The 19729-nt window shown below is 47.8% G+C and overlaps 1 protein-coding gene across 2 annotated transcripts in view; it reads left to right on the top strand.

Moving 5' to 3' along the window:
* The window catches only part of ARPC2 (actin related protein 2/3 complex subunit 2), a 33481-nt gene that overhangs the window by 12727 nt on the left and 1025 nt on the right, over positions 1 to 19729 (top strand). Inside the window, exons 4-10 of one of the 2 annotated variants that reach the window (XM_045032972.1) lie at positions 1470 to 1515; positions 2176 to 2362; positions 2939 to 3032; positions 8397 to 8523; positions 12333 to 12433; positions 13360 to 13460; positions 15822 to 15966. In XM_045032972.1, coding sequence (XP_044888907.1) covers positions 1470 to 1515; positions 2176 to 2362; positions 2939 to 3032; positions 8397 to 8523; positions 12333 to 12433; positions 13360 to 13460; positions 15822 to 15933 — 768 coding nt within the window. In that variant the 3' untranslated portion in view covers positions 15934 to 15966. Of the gene's footprint in view, positions 1 to 1469; positions 1516 to 2175; positions 2363 to 2938; positions 3033 to 8396; positions 8524 to 12332; positions 12434 to 13359; positions 13461 to 15821; positions 15967 to 19729 lie in introns of those variants that run through there. The other variant, XM_045032974.1, reaches the window with a different exon arrangement.

The following is a 19729-nucleotide window of genomic DNA, read 5'->3' as shown; positions in this document are numbered from 1 at the left end:
GTTAGGGCCTCATTTCTGGCTCCCCCCATATAGGTTCTCAGTGTATTTCTTCATTAGAGGGAGAATTACAATATTTTTTTAAAATACAAATATCCGTGTTGGTTTCCAAATCACTAACTAAATCCATCACGCGCTTGTACTTGGGAAAAGACAATTCCATTTTAAAATAAAATCATTTAAATAATTAGTTTGTCTTTTGCACTGTGGAAAAGACTAGATTTAGTGTCCCCTGCTGCAAGTGATGGTCTCGCCAGCACCCTCGATGGCATGAGGAGTGCAGAGTGGCCGTTCCCATCACAGCTTAAATATCTGCATTGTCATCAGCTGATCACTGAATGTGGGTGTTGGCCTGCAACAATCACTTAATCCTTGATGCAAAGTCCATTAGCAGATGGGGTCAGCTGAATGTCGGTTGTCTCCTGTCATGCAAAATCAGGGCCCTGTGCACTAGGTGGCATAATGGGACCGACTTCTGCAGCAAGCACCCCTAAATTTAGCTGCAGTGTTCATTTATTCTGTTGCTATGAAATGCTTCTCATTCCCAGCTCCCTACAGCTCATAGTTGAAAACAGTCACTGATGTGAAATTCAGCACCGATTACTTTTGAAGATACGTTCTTTCGCTATGCGGTCTAGGTGGCTCAGCTCCTGGGATGTTATCCAAGCGGCTTGGCACAGAACCTCCCTCCCCCAGCCCCATATGTGCCAGGGAATGGGGGCGAGGAAGGATTGGCTTGTAGCTGGCTTCAGTGGGTAATCTCCCTCGCTGCTGCACTGTTCTTTAGCTTCTATGCTTCTGGTTCGCCCCTTCCTCTCTGGTTGCCCAGCCCCTGCTGCCTGACCCATGGAACCGTGGAGGGATCATGCATTGTAATCAGCTGCCCCTGTGAGGAACTGCAGAGCAAGGTGTGGGTGCAGGCCGAGGAGATAGAAAACAAAAACAAAATGGTGAATTTTATACCTTGGAATCACGGCATCCCCAGAGCCCTACTTGGGATGAATGAGGCAGTTCACATCTCTTCGAGCTATTGTCTGCAGAGAGCCTGAAGCAGGCAGGTGTTACTGAATTGATTTGGGCTTGATTCAGGTTTTCAAGTTTCTCTCTGCCACTGTAAAGGCTAGACCTTTTTTAAAATGAAAGTTTTGATTCTGGACAGCAGTTCCGCACCAGAGTCCCTGGCTGAGGAACCATAGTCTACATGGGAGGCCTGTCCCGAGTATAGGTGGAAGCTAGTTCTGTAAAACATGGAAGCCTGAGACTAATTTTCAGGGAGGCCAGCCACAGGGTTGTCAGGCTCTGCATGCAGAAGCCCATAATTTGGGGCTTTGGCTGAAGACCAGACGTGGCCTAAACCAGTGTCCAGATGGCTGATGCGGGGCCTTTGAAAAAAGGGAGGTGGTGTTAGGGAAAAGAGCAGAATGTGCTGGGAGGGAAAGACTTACGCTGCCGATGTTTTGTCTGTTTCCTAGTTATTGAAGAGAGTGTATGGAAACTTCTTGGTAAACCCAGAAGCAGGTAAGCCTGAATATAATTAAATTTTTTAAAAAATGTGTGCAGACGGCAACGGTGACCCTTGCTGCTTTATAAATGAGGTTCCGAGGAGCACTGCGCTTTGACACAGTTGGGCTCTTAGTACAACTGAAAGGCATTTAAAACAAACCCCCAAAAAATCAAGGTGGGCTGGGTACAGCAGGGCAGAGTTTGTTTGCAGCACAGACCAAAATTCTTGATTCCACCCCCGAGAAAGCCTCCGTTCCTCACAATAGGGATTTTTGTTCTGTGTGATGAGACTGACAAGCATTTAATGAGATTCAGAAAACCATGGTTACTTGTAACAACCTCTCTTCCTACTCACTCATTACAAAATTTAGGAGCAGGAACTACTGAGCCATCACTTCTGCCTTTGAGATGGGGAAAGAAAGCTTAACCTTACCATGGCCCCCTCTCTGAGTTCAGTTAGATGGCCGCTCCCTCCTGTGGGTTAGGAAGTGTCACACGCTGACATTAGTGGGGTCCCACGCCCTGTAGTGCTTCGGAAGGGGTGAGACGAAGGAGACAACCTACAAGCTAATGTGGAGGGGTTTGCACAGTAGGATGTTGCCTCTGAAAGTGTCTAACTTCTCTTATTTAAGTAGGATTATAAATGGTTAAAGACGGGTTAACCTCCCTTTCCAGGGTACAATGTCTCTTTGCTATATGACCTGGAGAACCTTCCTGCAGCCAAGGATTCCATTGTGCACCAAGCTGGCATGCTGAAGCGGAACTGCTTTGCCTCTGTCTTCGAGAAGTATTTCAAATGCCAGGAAGAGGGGAAGGATGGGGAGAAGAGAGCTGTCATCCATTACAGGGACGATGAGACGATGTAAGCATGCAGAGTGCATCCCCTGTCCTGCCGCTCCCAAAGCGTTCATCAGCACAGGAAAGTTCTGCCTGGCAGTGTTTAAATCTGCTCCAGGCCTTTGCGTTCAAACGTGTAGGAAGTACTGTGGTAAGCTGTGACGTCCCCCATTGGCTTGCTTATCCTTCAGCCTGTCAGCGGTGTGTAGCTAAGACAACACTTGTCCATCTAACTGACAGAGGTTTAATACCAAATGACCTGTTAGTGACATCACCTTTTACTGTGCGGGACAATGGAGTTCGACACTCAAATGCTGTGCCTTGTTCCCTGGTGAATGCTCAAGTTTCCAGGCCAATGGGGGGATATGATATATTCCAGCAGCTGTCCCTGCATATGGCCAGTATTTCTTGCAGTTACTACAGTTCTCTCCATGGAGCCCATCTTGTGACTTATCACAAGAATACACTGACACAGATCACCTGGTGGCTGTGCCTCATTCATCTGGGTTGTATGTGGCAGCAACAAACTGTTTTGCAAGCTGTGTGTGTTCCAGATGTGAAGTTTTAAGCCTGTGCTCACAGTGGCTTGGTTTTCCTCCAGGTATGTCGAATCAAAGAAGGACCGCGTCACGGTTGTGTTCAGCACAGTATTTAAGGATGACGATGACGTGGTGATTGGAAAGGTGTTCATGCAGGTATGGAACCTGAAGGACATTGAGGTGTTTATAAATGGCAACATCCAGAAATATACACACTTCTTCTATAAGTAGAATCACTGAACAAGTAGATACTGAACTGAAGTGAGATCACTGGGGGCTTAATGCATGTCAGTGCTTCACAGCAGCCTATTCTCTGTGGGACAGAACTCCACTGGATGGCCATACCACGTTAATGAGCTTAGACAGTATCTCTTCTAATCTGGTCTGTCGTGTTGGTATCTTTAATTATTGAATTCCTTGCTGGCTTAACACAGTCAATCATATTACATATTTACGTAACTCCTTTCATCACAAAATACTTCAGCATACACACAGTTCCACTGAAATGCAGCCACCCACGGTGTGAGTTTCAGCAGTAGCCAACTAGAAGTCAGCACTGTGGGGAAAGGTTGAATTTTGGCAAGGGACACCAGAGCAAACCTTTGTTGTTTTATTGTGTAATTCTGAAAGCTTAGAGGAAATGAATTTTTTCTTTGCTTATATATGGCGTGAATAAATACAGATTTACACATCCTAGCATGCAAATAATAAATTGTCTTGTACGACAAGAATAAATCATGGATGCAAGTCGTGCATCAAAGTCATGAAATGGGCTACAAATGCAATAAAAATAAGGTATTGAAAAGTTTAATAAATCGGGGGGAGGAGTGTGCTGAAAATGCTCCATGCCTGGGGTGCTATTTTGTCTAGGGCCGGTCCTGCCTCAGTGGCTCAGTGTTATGCTGCATTCAGGAATCAGGCCACGAATGAATCCGATTAAAGCATATAGCATCTCTCAATAAAAGCATTGCTCAAGGGAATGCTATAGCCAACACAATTGATATTAACAGCAAGGGGGAAGAAATACAAGCCAACGTGGGAAAAGAATGGGTTAAAGAATAAATATTTAGACAAGTCAGATGTATTCAAGTTGGCAGGGCCTGATGAAATTCATTCTACAGTACTTCAGGAACTAGCTGCAGCAATCTCAGAACCATTAGCAATTATCTTTGAGAATTCCTGGAGGACGTGTGAGGCTAGAGGACTGGAGAAGGGCAAACAAAATACCTATCTGTAAAAGTGGAACAAAGAAGATCTGGGGAATTATAGACCAGTCAGCCGAACGTTGATATCTAGAAAGATACTGAAACAATTTATTAATACATTTGTAAGTAGCTAGTGTTTAATAGGGTTCTAAGGACTAGCCAGCGTGGATTTGTCAAGAACAAATCATGCCAAACCAAGCTCATTTCCTTCTTTGACAGGGTCTCTGGCCTAGTGGATGGGGGAAAGCAGTAGCCATGATTTATCCTGATTTTAGGTTTCAGAGTAGCAGCCGTGTTAGTCTGTATCCGCAAAAAGAACAGGTGAACTTGTGGCACCTTAGAGACTAACACATTTATTTGAGCATAAGCTTTCGTGGGCTACAGCCCACTTCTTCAGATGCATAGAATGGAAGATATAGTAAGGAGATATATATACATATATGTACATACAGAAATGAAAAGGTGGAAGTAGCCATATCAACTCTAAGAGGCTAATTAATTAAGATGAGCAATTATCAGCAGGAGAAGACCCACATGACATTCTCGTAAAGAAACTAGAGAATGTGGTCTAGATAAAATTACTATAAAATGGATACAAACTGGTTGTAAGACTGCCCTCGAAGCATAGCTATCAATGGTTTGTCGTCAGACTGGGAGGGCGCATCTAGTGAGGCCCTGCAGGGGTTAGTCCTGGGTCTGGTAGTCATCAGTATTTTCATTAGTGACTTGAGTAATGGAGTAGAGGGTATGTTTATAAAATTGCAGATGACACCAAGCTGGGAGGGGTTGCAAGCACTTTGGAGAACAGGATTAGAATTAAAAAGGAGCTTGACAAATTGGAGAATTGGTCAGAAGTCAACAAGATGGAATTCAATAAAGACACATGCAAAGCACTTCACTTAGGAAGGAAACTCAAATGCAGAACTACAAAATGGAGAATAACTGGCTAGGCTGTAGTACTGCTGAAAAGGATGTGGGGATTATAGTGGATTACAAATTGAATATGAGTCAACTATGTGATGCAGTTCCAAAGAGAGGTTAATCTCATTCTAGGAAATATTACTAGGAGTGTCGTATGTAAGACATGGAGGGTCATTGTCCCGTTCTGCTCAGCGCTGGGAGGCCTCAACAGGAACACGGGGCCCAGTTCTAATCGTTGCACTTTCAGACAGATACGGATTAATTGGCGAAAGTCCCAAGGAGAGCAACAAAAATGATTAAAGGGTTAGAAAATCTGACCTATAACAAGAGGTTAAAAAAACTGGGCATGTTTAGTCTTGGAAAAAGATTGAGGCGGGGGGGCTGATAAATCTTCAAGTATGTGAAGGGCTGTTCTAAAGAGGACAGTGATCAGTTGTTCTCCATGTCCACTGAAGGCAGGACAAGCAGTAACGGGTTAAATCTGCAGCAAGGGAGATTTAGGTTAGATATTAGGAAAGACTTTCTCGCTACAAGGGTAGTTAAGTTGCGGAATAGGCTTCAAAGGGAAGTTGTGGAAACTCCCTCACTGGAGGTTTTTAAGAACAGGTTGGACAAAACCCTGCTAGGGGTGGTCTAGGTTTACTTGGTCCTGCATCAGTGCAGGGGGCTGCACTTCGACCTCTCAAGGTCCCTTCCAGCCCTATATATTTAAATGAGTTCCACCTTAAAAACTGCCATAGTCTGCACTAATAGGCTGTTTTAGGGGATTGGGGTTTTTTTGGTATTGTTTGTGGTGTGTTTGAAAAATTATAACTATGCCTAAAGCCTGGGGTAAGTGCTTTTTCATATCAATCTTAACAAATAAATTATTTGTAGACTGTTTTTCCCATCGTAGTTGTCACTTAGCCAAACTAGAGTTCTTCTCTTCTAATAAACAGTTTGCATGTTATGTAACTGCTTTCTGAGCTTGGCAGGCGGAGATTTCATCCGTCTGACGTTCTGCCTGCACTTTCAGAACCTTTATCTAAACCACTTAAAAACAAACAGTTTGGTCCACGCACCAGCATTTTTCCCACCACAGCCATTTGCCAGATTTGTTTATCCATCCATGCCTATTATGCTGCCTGTCGGTGCATTCTGGGAAAAATCTGGGCAGCTGTTCCGTAATGCCTCCGCAGGGGGTACACTGCTTGGAGGACCTGTGTGTAGTGGCACAGGACGTGTGGAGCAATGCACTCTGGCATGTCCTGTTGCACAGAAAGCTGGGAGGGAGGAGACCAGCCAGTCTAGTGATACTGGCACAGCTAAGAGCCCTGTCCATATTGCAGAAAGAGTGCCAGCCGGATTCTAAGAGAACAGCTATGTGCCAGCCTCGGCTGCTGGCAGGGGTGAAACCCAGCTAACAAGTATTAACCTGGTGATGGCTTAGTAGGGTAAAACTCTGATTCCAGCCTACATCAGCGAGCGTGCTCCAGAAAAAGGCTGCTGCTGGCTTCTTAGCTCGCACTGTATGTCTGCCTCTCTGCTGGGGCATGAGTTAAGAGCAGAGGATCTGCTTTAAACATGAAATCCCCAGCATTTGTCGAAGTCCCCAACTTTAAGTGCGCAGTGCTATGCTGCTTCTGGGGTCCCTGAATTTCAGCTTTATGCAATGAGTGGAAACCACGGAGTTAATAAAACAGGTTTGGGGCTGCGGTGAGTCTTCCAGGGGATGCTGTTCCAGACTCTCTACCCTCTGAAGCGTCTAAAAACTTGCTGTTCAAGCCGCAAGAATTTCCACTGTGAGTCATTCTAACTCGTTCCTCTAGTTCTCGCCCTCCCTCTGCTCAGTTATGTAATGTGGCTGTGTCTAACATTAGCTACCACCGCGCTTTCCTTCCATGGAGAGAGTACCACCGTTAACCAGCTCAGCCAGGGCGAAGCTCTAGCAGTGGGAAGTCAAAGCTGTCAGGTTGAACGCAGGGAGATCCCAATAAACTGCTCCAGTAGATTAATTAATTAACCTACCTGAACGCTTCCAGATCAGGGATGTGTGTAATTCTCCTTCCGTTTCTAGAGCAAGGAACATGCTACGGGTATGGAGGGTGATGGGTTCAGACACTGGAGACCATGCCCAGCTAACGAAGGACAGCTGATAACGATCGTGTGATACATTGCATGTTGAGTTAGCAATGTGCATGCACCTCATGTGAAAGGGAGAAGTTGCAAGTAGTGTGTATGTGGTTAATTAAGGAAAACAGCACTACATGGCCTGGGGTCTGGGTGAGGCCAGGAGGAGGGGCCCTCTCAGCCTGAAAAGGATGTCTGCAGGCCTTTCACACCTGTATATTCATGATATTAGAACTGTGGGACAAATCGCTTATTTTATTTCAAGTTAGGATAGTGAAAAGGGCCCATGTACAAGCCGTGAGCGCATCACTAGGATCTGTTACCAAACTAATACATGTTTCAGTCAGCTCTTCTGCCAAGTAGCTGCTCTTCATACACCAGCCAGTACCCCCACCTCATGTCAAAGGGCACATGAAACAAATGTGCCCTGAAAGCTGACACATCTGGGCTATTTTACAGGAGGGTAAGAGAGAGATACTAGAGCCTTGGGGCCCATATGGGGAAACATCCTGCCAGCAGCCTCCCATCTGTTCTAACCTTAGGGGATTTTGCATTTTTGTAACCTGCAATTTATCACTAGTAGCATTTGGCTGGGTTTCACCTAGTTAGCGTTGGCTTAAGGCTTACAGTTTCAATTAGTACCCGTTCTTCCACGTACTTCTCGTATTCTGCATGAAACGGGCCATCGCCGGCAGTAGACATTCTTAAATTCTCTTGTGTCCTAAAGAAGGAAACAGTTTTGCAGTGAAATTGATGCTGTCAGAAGTAGCTCACCTAGAAAAGCACAAATGACCCCTGTTAGCGACTGCTCTTCAGCCTCTTCCCATGATATGATTTTAGGCCGTTTGTTTTGTGTGAAATAGGATCTTTTCTACTCCTAAGCTTCATATTCCTGATCTGAGCTTGTGTTACTGTAGGTTAATTTGGCAGGGTTTTAATTTAATAAACAAAGCCCACTTGGGGTTAGGAAATCTTGGTTTCACTGAACTAAATATTTCTTATCCCCTGTAAGGAAAAATCTTTGTTCACATTTTCCAAGGGAAGGTTGACGCATTAAAGTCAGCACTTTGAATGTCAAAGATGTTGGGTTCTAAAATCCGGTATGGAAAGGTCGGAGCTATGGGTGTGTTGTGTGGCTAGGGGGGTGAGGGGGCTTCAGAAGCCAAGGTTCATACTTAAAGCAAGATTGTTTGGCACTCCCAGTGCAGGAGGCTGGGATTGCAGCGTGGATACCCTCAGTCTTACAGTTGAGTGAATTCACGTTGGTTTTGTCTTGTCTGCACAGGAATTTAAGGAGGGCCGCCGTGCCAGTCACACAGCTCCACAGGTGCTCTTCAGCCACAGGGAGCCCCCCCTTGAACTGAAAGACACGGATGCAGCAGTAGGTGACAACATTGGCTACATCACCTTTGGTAAGCTGGGCCCAGGAAGGGCAATTTATCCCTGTCTTCCAGTGTTCGTTGCAGAGAGCTGCTTCACGCTGTCTCGTCGCTTGAGACGGAGTGAAACAGTGAAACTCCTTGTGACATGGTTCTGCATATGGAGTGGGGTGTAGTACAGAGATTGATGCACCAGGTACCTGTCCCGCTGGGAAATGAGTCTTACACTCATTCCAACCTAGGTCGCCTGTAAACTTTGGACAGTTGTCTTGCTACATGTCTGGAAAGTGCCATGCACGCAACTGATGATGATGATGATCCCTATTGGACATGAGTTCCCAGCCTAAAACCATTGAATGGCTCTGCAAGGTGGACAGTCTGTGGCTCAAGACTGAAATAGGAATGTTGCAAGTTAAGACTGGTGCAGATGGGTCAGAGCAGCGTGGGAAAATATTTAGAGCTTTTGCTCCACAATTCTTGGCTCTGGTGCATGCTGTTAATGCAACGTTGTCGTGATGCATTTGGGTCCAAATGCACCAGAACTTTATATAAAGTAGTAATAACAACAACAACCCGTCTGAATGTTTCTCAGTTGGGGCGGAGAGAGAGAAATGGAATTCCTAGAATTTTAAAAGATGTTTTGCGGGTAACAGAAGTCCGTATCACATCTTCATCTGTCATCTCGCCTCTCCTGTCGATAAAAATAAATGACATCCATTTTCTGGGTTCAAAGTGTTCTTTGTTCAAAGAATTCTTTGTAACAGGAGATGAGGAAATAGAGAGGGGAAGGTTAATCATTTGATAGTCCAGGTCATTAAGCATGTTAAATAATGGGAAAAATAGAAACAGATTCTTACGGTTTGATGCATCATGTTATTTTGAAAATACAATTTCACTTGATGACCAAGGGGGGGGGATAGCTTTGAGTTATTCATTTGGGGGAAGATGTGCATATTTTTTGTATAATTTGTTTGGCCACAAATATGTGTTTTGCAAATGCTCTATTAGAGGCATGGTCTGAATGCACAGCTGGGACCTGGAACTTCCATCTTGGCTCTCCAACATTCTCTGTGGTCTTGGACAAATCGTTAGAGCTCTGCTTCTAATTTTCATCTGTAAAGCAGAGATACTTGCTTGCCAGGGGTGCTGAGAGGGTTAGTTAATATTTGCAAAGCACCACATGGTGCTAGAAACTCCCCTGGAATAGTGTTCCCTCCAGTCCATTGTTGTGCAACTTTGCCCATGACTTAGGAGCTGTTGGTATGGGCTACAGGTAGATCCGGAAGCAGGCGCTGTGCCCTGAGAGCTGTGCCAATACACCTGGTTCCCGAGCTGCAGCATCCTCCGCTACACTTGTCCCAATCCTTTCCTGTGATGCTTGGCACCAGACTCTGATTTTTGTGATGAGCACTATTGCCCTGCGTGGATTAGTCAGACCTCAGTGAGGACTGTTTTCCAAGAATCCTGTAATAATAATACTGAGGTGTTCACCAATACCTAGATGTAGGCGTAGTGTACACCACACTAATAGGTATTATGCACGTGGTATTAACATAATGTACGTTATATCTATGGCTGTTGGGAAGTTGTTAACTGAATGATCAGGTTCTTCCCACAGTTCCGGTCGCACGTGACAGGTATCCTCCAACACTGCAAAGCTGAAGCCAGCTTTGGCGTCAGAAAACAGGAAACTTGTCAAAGCAAAGGTGCACAAATACCTTGTGCCAAGGGAGTCCTGTCATGGCTCATCAGCACCTGGGATGTAGTATTTGTAATGAGATAAGGGACAGTATCGGGCTGTAACTTCACAGGCCAGTACCTGGAATGCTAGTATCCAGAACAAAGAGAAGGAAGATACAGAGCAACAAGCCCAAACTGGCAGGTTGGAGTTTTGTTACATACAGAAAGTTTTGAAACTCTGTGTAAAACTGTGCTACAAATATAGCTGGTTTAAATGCATATTTCCAAAGCGCACCTTTGGTATAAGGTGACTGTGTTGCAAGATAAGAATTGCTTTCCAGAAGGAGGGTATTTGTCTCCTTTTCACCTGGTACTATTTTGTCTTTTGGCAATAAATTTGGTTAAGTTTGGTTATTTAGTCTCTTGAACGTCTTTAAGAATGAACCACAAGTGTAATTAACAATTGGCTACACCTTTTAGTCAACAGATGAAACGGGGATGAAAGTGGGTTAGTCCATTAAGGCTTTTCACTTCCGAGCACCCTTTCTTGCACTCATTTGAGAGTAGAACAGAGACATGCGGCTTCCTCCCTTTGCTGAATAAAGCTACGTTCGTACTGGTGTGTTGTTGCTAGGCCTGTCTGTACAAGAGCCCTGAGCTAAGATTCGTATCTTAGGGCTGGTCTACATTGGGAGGGGATCAATCTAAGATACACAACTTCAGCTACACTATTTGCATAGCTGAAGTCGAAGTATCTCAGTTCGACTTACCTGGCCATCCTCACGGCAGCAAGTCAACTGCCGCGGCTCCCCCGTCGACTCCGCTTACTCCTCCTGCCGAGGTGGAGTACAGGCGTCGATTCAGGGATCGATTTATTGCGTCTAGATGAGATGCGATAAATTGATCCCCGATAGATCAGTTACTAGCTGCCGATCCGGCGGGTAGTGTAGACGTGTGCTCAAAGACATCAGGCAACTCATGGGTGATCTGGGAGCACAATGTAATAGCAGATCTTAGACCATGCACCAGCTCTGCAACTCGCTTTAGCTCACAGGCTTTGTGTGTGAGCAGCTCCTTTTCCGTGTCCAATTTAGCTGTCCCTTGGTGAGATTAGCCCTATGCCAGAGGCCTGTCAGTCCTTGGAGTGGTAGTTGAGTTGGTCCCACAAAATAACAGCCCTTGGAGCCGTGCATGCCGGCCACTCACAGTTGGCGCCTTGCTTCCTGGGCCAGCGTAACTAATAGCGCTTGGCTCATCCAGCAAGCGGACAGGCCGCGTGGCGGTGCCGAGACCTGCCTTCTGTGAAGGGCGCTTCTGTTTGTACTGAGGCAGAAGGATGCAAAATTTCATCCTGGGCAGTTATTTTCCTCCGGATGCATCGGGATTTTAGCAGATTATGTTTAGCGGTGACAGGGCAATCAGCAGCATGTGGATGGCTTCCCAAGGTGCTGTCCAAGTGCATCTCTCTGCTCTGTCAGCTTGGAGCTGGGGGTGGGGTGCTTGGCAGGGGGCAGGGTCTGGCGATGAGTAAGGGTCATGTCAAAGGTAGAATTGTGACAGGAATACAGTATTGATTTGCCATGTAAAATCACACATTCTCTCACGGGCCTCTTAAATCTACATGGTGGTGAAGTTTTCTCTGTGCATTAGGAAGAAGATTTCTGCTCTGTCATTAGTAGAAAATGTGTCTGGGATCTTTGTTACTAGTTTAGAAGAGACAGGCGGGATTAGGTTTCTCTCCATGTTTCAGTCACTGAACAGTCTACTTTTTAGTTCATTTTGCCTCTCTGCCCTCTTAAGGTATCTGTTGAAAGACCTTCCTCTAGTTTAGGAAAAGTGAATGAAAAGTACTTTTCACAGGTACAATGATGTGATCGTCTTCACATTGTTAACTCCAATCACCTCTGTCATCCAGACTGTATCCGATCGTACAGATGTCAGTGTTGCGAATATTGGAGAAGTGCTGTTAAGTCTTGTGCTAAATTCCAAGTGTCATTCAGTCATATGGTGCAGGCAAGGGCTCTTTCATAGCCCTCCTGAGTATTAAGGCTCTTGTATTGAAACAGCTCTTCAGTAGCTGTTCGTATCCTGTCACTCTTTCTAGCTGGTGCTCAGCCTTGGTCGGAAATAAAACTCCTTGCGCTATTGTTTTATCTTTCCAGTGCTGTTCCCCCGCCACACCAACACCGCTGCCAGGGACAACACCATCAACCTGATCCACACGTTCCGGGACTACCTGCACTATCACATCAAATGCTCCAAGGTACAGAAGGGACTGGGCTGATTTCACGTAACGCTGTGCTCCGGAGGTGGGGGGAGGTGAACATTCCAAGGAGGGTTTTAAATGCAGAATTCATCTCGGCCTCTGCTTCATGTGCGTCCAACGCCAAGAGCACACTGTGTAGCCCTTTGGAAATGCCAAGTGCTACATATGTGCCAAGCACTGTTCTCCCGGAATGTGGAAATGAGTCTGCCCTCTTCTCTGGGTCTGTCTGTGAGGCAGCATTGCAGGTCATCTCCATCTTACATGGTGGGATTTGCCCCCAAACTCTCCCAGTGCTCACTCCCACCTGCTTGCAGGAAACAGGAATTGCCACTCTAGGGAGATTAGTGGGGCATCGACTCTGGGATCTGGACTTGACAAGGGCCAGCGTTGGGCGCGGCAGAGGACAGCATAAGCCCCATTCCCAGGCCTAATTCACCCATCACTGGGTACGAGTGACACTAGTGAACTATTCTGGTGTTGGGATTTGTAGTACTCTTGCGCCTAGAAGCCTAGAAACCCCACTGTGCTAGGTGCTGTAGAAACAGAACAAAAAGTCGGGTTCTGCGCCAACAATCAAAGTATAAGAGACAACAGATGAATACAGACTGGGGGGGGGGGGGGAAATGGAAATTGGTGCAGCAATGTACCATTTCTTCAGGATCCCTCTCCATCGGGTGGTTCTACCAGAGAGTCCAGTGTAAGACCCCCATGAGCAAGAGCCAGCCCCTAGACCCAGTGTCCCTGGCCCAGAAGAGGATCTCAGTCCCAGATCACCCACAGGGGCTGCTGGTATTCATGCTCCACCCCTCATGCCAGCCCTAGGGATTTCAGAGTTTAGTCCTGTTAGGGTGGTAACAGCTGATGTTTGAAAACCAAAGCATGTGGATGGAACCTTCAGCTGTTTGTTTTGTAATGCAACGCAGGCCTATATTCACACGCGTATGAGGGCAAAAACGTCAGATTTCCTCAAGGTGCTGAACCGTGCCCGTCCAGACGCGGAGAAGAAGGAAATGAAAACAATCACGTGAGTATCAAAGCCGGGATCCTTGGGCCTGTAAGAGTCTCGTGAACACAGATCATGCTCCGTAATTGTCACAGCCAGTGCAACGTGTGTTGGGGAGGTTCTCAATAGCTGGGCGTGGTGAGCGCACATTGGAAAGGCAATCCTAGTGAGGGAGCACTGTTATAAAATGGAGTAGAATTCTGTAGTCCAGAGCCCCAGAAGCCCTGGGAAGAGGGCGTAGACTAGAGAACCGTGAGTTGTTCTTTAACAAGCTTGGTTATTTAAAGGCTTCTGCTGTCTGACCGTCTCTTTTTTAATAATCCCGGTTATTTGTAAAGCGCGCACTGCCTTTCCCAAGGGGGCATTGTCTCGATTCTGAAAGGGGTAGATCTGGGGTGGTAGAAGGCAGCAGACATGGAAGCATTTTGATACCTCTGTATACAGCATCTTCTGTACAAAGTGCATTGCTGAGGGGCGCAGAACGAAGCCTCCCAAGTGCTGGGCTAGCGTGGCTCTGCTGTCAGAGTTTTTGCAGTAGCTAGTCTAACGCACTCCAGGGCCTTTCCCTCACAGAGTGAAAGTGTGTTGATTCTCCAGATTGTGAGGTTGGCTTTGTACTGAGCATTAAAAACTTGTTAAATTAAACGCAGCTTCCTCCAGATTTAAATATTGTTAGGACGAAATAGAAACTTTGAGGAAAGGCTGATGACTCATCCTGAACGCTGTCACCCTTAAGGCAGAAGGTGTCAGGTAACTTTGAATGTCCTGCCTCTTGTTGGATACTCCCGCATTTCAGCAACTCCCTTCAAAACCCATCAGGTACAGCTCGTCTGGGCTCCACTCAAGTGTGGAACATACATGTGGACTAGGCACATGCACAGTTTATAAACCTGGTGAAAAGTATTCACGGGCCAGCCTGTCCCAGGCTAAGAAATTGGTGCAAACGTTCACCCTTAACTCAGGGATCTAACTGCGGACTAATTAGTTAGCAAATTTCACCTTTAACTCCGCGTGGAACCGACACTCAAATCCCAGAGTGGCAGACTTCTCCTTCACGCCTGCATTTGAAAAGCAAACTCGCTTTCAGGTTGTTTGACAGGGTCTTCCCTCCTAGCAGGAGCCTGGGGAGAGCGGAGCGTGTCTGGAGAACCCAAGGCTGGATTTCTCTTACACTGACTCTGTGGTCTTGGACAAGGGAAGTTGCTGCTCTGCCTCTGTTCCCGTTTCTGTGAAATGGGGGTGGCGCCAATACCCGCTGCCATCCCCAGGAGGTGGAGGATGTCTGTAAAGCGCTCTGAGCATTGAACGCACGGTAGATTTTAGCAATTGCATTATGTGATGCTTCCGCTGCTCTGTGAGCAAAAGAGAATCCCAGAAAATCAAACCGGGAGAACTAGCCGCTAGCGTACGATGCGACAGTATAAATGTGAGTCTGTCATTGAGACAAGAAGGGCTGGAGCATCAGGGTGTAATCCGGTGGCCGTCTCTTGTAAGGGTGTCGCAGTGGGACAGTGCTGTTCGAAGGTGCTGCACTAGTCCTCTCCCCAGCTAATCCTGGAACCTCTGAGTGGGGAGGGTCATCCTTGAGAACTGGGAAAGGCTGACCTGCCTGCAGTTCAGTGAAAGCCCAACACCTCGGCTATTCCACGTGTGAATCCCACTTAACTGCCTGTTTTCAAGGGAAATAAAGGCTTTTCTCTCACACCTGGCTAGTCCGGATGATGGGGAAAAGCTAAAATGTCTGCCTGCCTCCATTTAAACGGGTAGTTCTGGTCTTGGCTGACTTCAGGAAGTACCTTAAACTGCCTTGTCTTCTCTCCCGTCTCCAGCTGGAGTGGTTTCCTGGCGGGTCTGTTGTGCTGTTAAAGAGCAGGCAGTTTGGGAGCTCAGACCTAGCGCATGGGGGGTTATGTTCATTGGCTCCGAAGGGAAGAGTTTCCAGCAGTTCTGTAACTAAGTGCCGGGGAAGCTTCTCGCATGTGTTTTCGGTGGTGATCAGTACGTTTAGCCCTTGCAGGGCTGGAGTTCAGGTCTCCTTGGTTAGTTTAAACTCCACTTTAAGCTAGGATGTCTCGCCCATTTCCAGAAGCGTATTCACTTCCCCTGTTGTAATACGGGATAGCCGGCGGTCACAGCTTACCGCCTCGGATCCCTAGACAGGATGGGGCAGAACTGCCTCTCCCCCTAGATAGGGTGGACTGGCCCTTCACAGAGAGAGGGAACAGGGTTGTCCTGGTGGAGGGCGGGGCAGACGGTGAGTATGGGGGATGGGGGTTGAGTGAGCAATGGAGGCTTGGATACAAGAGCAGAACCTCGATGAAGGGCGGATTAAGATGAGCTCGTATCTCATTCGCTTATTCCCCCCTCGCTTCTTGTTCGCAGGAGCCTCTTCCATGCCAGACAGTTCGCTGGCGACTCCCTTCAGCAGGCAGAGTCCCGCACAGGTGTCACGGTCCAGAGGCTGACAGGCAGAGCAGTTGAGGCCAAGAGATGAAACAGCAGATAGGTACAGCAGAAAGGCAGCTGGCTCGGTCTTCCTGCCGGCAATCAGTCCTTTTAAGGACTAGTCAGGAAAGCTGGGGGTTTGTAAGTAGATAGTACCAAATTGCCTGTAATGCTCCATTTACTGTTCTAATGCTACTTGCTTATCTAGCAGGATGAGTGTACAGGAACTGACTAGTAACTGGCATGAATAGCAGGTTAGTCTGGTGCCAGCTGTCGCGGCCACTCTCACAAGTTGGAAGAAATGCCCTGGGGGGGTTCACAGGTCACATGCAGTGCCGTCACAGAGAACCGTCCCCAAGGCACATACTGCATGGTGAGCTGTGGGCCAGCCAGTCAGTGACGTGTGTGTGAACCCGGAGATGGACATTGCTGGGCAGGGTGTAGAGAGACAGCTCTGAAACAGGCGTTGTATGCTGTAAGTGGAGTTAAAGACGGGCGGGGTTCTGGGCAGGGATCCTCGGCGCATCTTAGTGGCTGGTGAAGTGATCAGTGCATCTCCCATCTCTTAAAATGACATTGCTGGCCATGAATCATACTCTGAAAAGCAGTGTATAAAATCTCTGGGGCTGGTGGAAATGGTGCAAAAATGAGGGGGAGGGTTTAATCTCATTGACTTAACAGCATTTGCGCTCTGTTCACATTTTGCACTTCACTCAGCTTGGGCTGTGAAAATAGACATGTCAGTTTCACCTTATCTCTCGTCCGCAATGGAGTGACTGTTTTGGGGAGTGTTTAAAGTCCGGTGGGTCTGGAATTTCCATTAAGCCTTGTAGAATATCTTCAGAAGCCAGATTTTGGGCCCAATGCAAACGTGTGTCCATTGAAACGGCTGGAGTAAGAGGCCCCTCTGCAGAAGTGGATTGCTCCAGCTAGAGGAGTGATATTGGGGCGGGGGGGCTTAGAAGTGGCTCAGCCTTGCAAGAGGTCTTGCCATGGAAACGCTCAGGTTTGTTGTGTGTTCGTAGGTGTGTGGAACAGCGAAACACAGGGAAGGAACAAAAGAACCACATACAGAAATGTTGCATCCCTAGAGAGATGGCAGTGCAAGTCCCAGCAGGCTTTCAAGACAGCCCTCTGCGCGCTCTCCATGTTCAGGCTGTAGCTGGCTTTATTGAAAAGGGGCCGGGGCCGGGCTCGTTTTTAATCCAGTATTGCCCACTGCTAATGGTGGTGGTGTTTTAGGTCTCAGCCTCTTTCCGCAGGCCCTTCGGCAGCCGTGAATAGCTTCAAGCCTCTGCCGTGGAGCTGCAAGTGTCAAGTGCTGATTCATTTTGAGTTAACTATTTGCACTGGCCAGGAGCAGGATCCAGGGGGTTTAATATGCTATAAAATTCTCTCCTCTTACAAAACGGTTCTGTGCTGTTGAGCCTGCTTGGGGGAAGGCAGAGGGCAGAACTGCTTGGTCCCAGCACCAGCTAACTGCAGCTGTTTGCTGTGTTCATCCTCCGGAAGGTGGTTGGTGCATTTCTGAGAGGAGCTTTGCAACAGCTGGGGCATGGACAGTGATTTTTAAATGGCTCCGCCTTGTGTCACGTCTGCCCAGTGCATTGAAGCCTCTTAGGGGTGTATCTGCACAGCAATGTCAGCCCAGGCTCAAACCTAACCCCCTTGCGTCCACACACCAGCTGTGCTAAGCTAGGGTCCCAGGACCCGGCGGGGCTGGAGGGTCCGATCCCTATTGCTTTTCTGTGTGCACGCAGCCCTGGCTTGACTTGGGTCCTGGAATTCATAGAATCACAGACTATCAGGGTTGGAAGGGCCTTCAGGAGGTATCTAGTCCAACTCCCTGCTCAAAGCAGGACCAACCCAACTAAATCATCCCAGCCAGGGCTCTGTCAAGCCGGGCCTTAAACACCTCTAAGGATGGAGATTCCACCACCTCCCTAGGTGACCCATTCCAGTGCTCCAGTTCCTCCAGTTGTATCCCAGAGTTCCTTGGGGCAACTTCCTTAGTCCTCTCCATGCTAACAGTCTGTGATACAATCTATTACACTTGCTTACAAATGGAAACCACACCTCTCTTTGCAAAGATAACAGCTGAGATCAGCATTAACCCATTGCCTGCTGAACACCAGTCTTCAAGCATGCTACCAGAGAGCCAGCGGGGCTTTCAGTGGAGGCCTGTCAGAAGAAACTTTTTGCAAAGACAGCAGAGTCCTGTGGCACCTTATAGACTAACAGACGTTTTGGAGCATGAGCATCTGACGAAGTGGGTATTCACCCACGAAAGCTCATGCTCCAAAATGTCTTTTAGTCTATAAGGTGCCACAGGACTCTTAGTCTGGATCTGTAAAAGCAGCAAACACGGCTCCCCCTCTGATACTTCTTGCAAAGAGAGCTGCTTCCCGGTCACAAGAGCACGGTCAGATTCTGGCGCACTGCCCGGGCTGTCCTCCAGAGACGGGGAGCAGCAGAGGTCCCGGCTCAGCATGGCTGGGGGAGGATGACCTCGAACGCTGATTGCCCCAGCAAGATCGCTGGGGTGTGTGTGGGGAGGGGGGGAACAGCCATTGCTCTGTCCCAGGGCCCCACAAAACCGTAATCCACCTCCAGTCTTGGGGGGGGGGGTGCTGGAGCACACTGCACCCCAAGCCCAGGGGATGCACTTCACTGTTCTGCAGCTAGGCTGGGGTGTGCAGGTGTTTTTTCTCTGAAACCTACATTTTATGTCAAACTTCAAAACAAACAGACAAAAATAAATAAAAAACCAACCAGCCAACCAAAAACCCCTTCATTGAACAACCCATTTTAAACATTCAGAATTGCAAAATTTCAGTTTAACCGGCTGATGGCCCTGGAGACTGATGTCCTAATTAGCCACAGAACAGGTGCCCCTGGGCATTTTCCCGCCAGTGTGACTCAGCCTGGAGCTGGCAAGCCCAGTTCTCCAATCGGTTCACTATGAAGCCTCCCCAGACCGCAGTCGTTCTACGGGGACAGCCACCGAAGGCGCTAATTACGCTGTTTATGAACTCGTGCTCCTTACAGCACCTGAGGCCCGTCAGTAGCACCGTCACAGCGAGGAAACAGGCTGTTTTCCCACAGTGCAACACTAGGGCTAGCACAGGGGTTCTCAAACTGGGGGTCGGGACCCCTCGGGGTCACAAGGTTATTACTGGGGGTCACGAGCTGTCAGCCTCCACCTCAAACCCCGCGTTGCCTCCAGCACTTAGAATGGTGTTAAATATATTAAAAAGTATCTTAATTGATAAGGGGGGTCGCGCTCGGAGACTTGCTAAGTGAAAGGGGTCACCCGTAAAAAAGTCTGAGCGCCACTGGGCTAGAGAGTCGACAGAGGCCGGGGGGTGCTACGCACTCTGGGGTAAGGTTACTTTGGCCTGGTCTACGGGGGGTGTGGGGGGGGGTGTCAACGTAACATATGCAACTTCAGCTGCGAGAATAGCATAGCTGAAGTCGACGTGTCTTAGGTCGACTTACCTCCTGTCCTCACGGCATGGGGTCGACTGCTGCCACTCCCCCGTCGACTCCACTTCCGCCTCTCGCCGAGCTGGAGTGCAGGAGTCGACAGCAGAGCGATCAGGGATCGATTTATCGCGGCTACACTAGATGCGATAAATTGATCCCCAATAGATTGATCACTACCCACCGATCTGGCGGGTAGTGTAGACGCACCCTTTGACTCAGGTCTGCGCACTGCAGTGTGGAGACCAGAGCCCTAGATTCGAGCCTGGGTCGGAAAATCCTTAACCCAGGGTTAAAATACAGTGTAGGCGCTCAAGCCCGGGGTTCCCTGGCGTGGGTCAGCTGACTCGAGTCTCACTAAC

The sequence above is a fragment of the Mauremys mutica genome, chromosome 10 (assembly GCF_020497125.1).
Source record: "Mauremys mutica isolate MM-2020 ecotype Southern chromosome 10, ASM2049712v1, whole genome shotgun sequence".
Lineage (NCBI taxonomy): Eukaryota > Metazoa > Chordata > Testudines > Geoemydidae > Mauremys > Mauremys mutica.
The sequence above is the reverse complement of the archived record's forward strand: the minus strand, read 5'-3'. Positions and strand labels throughout refer to the sequence as shown.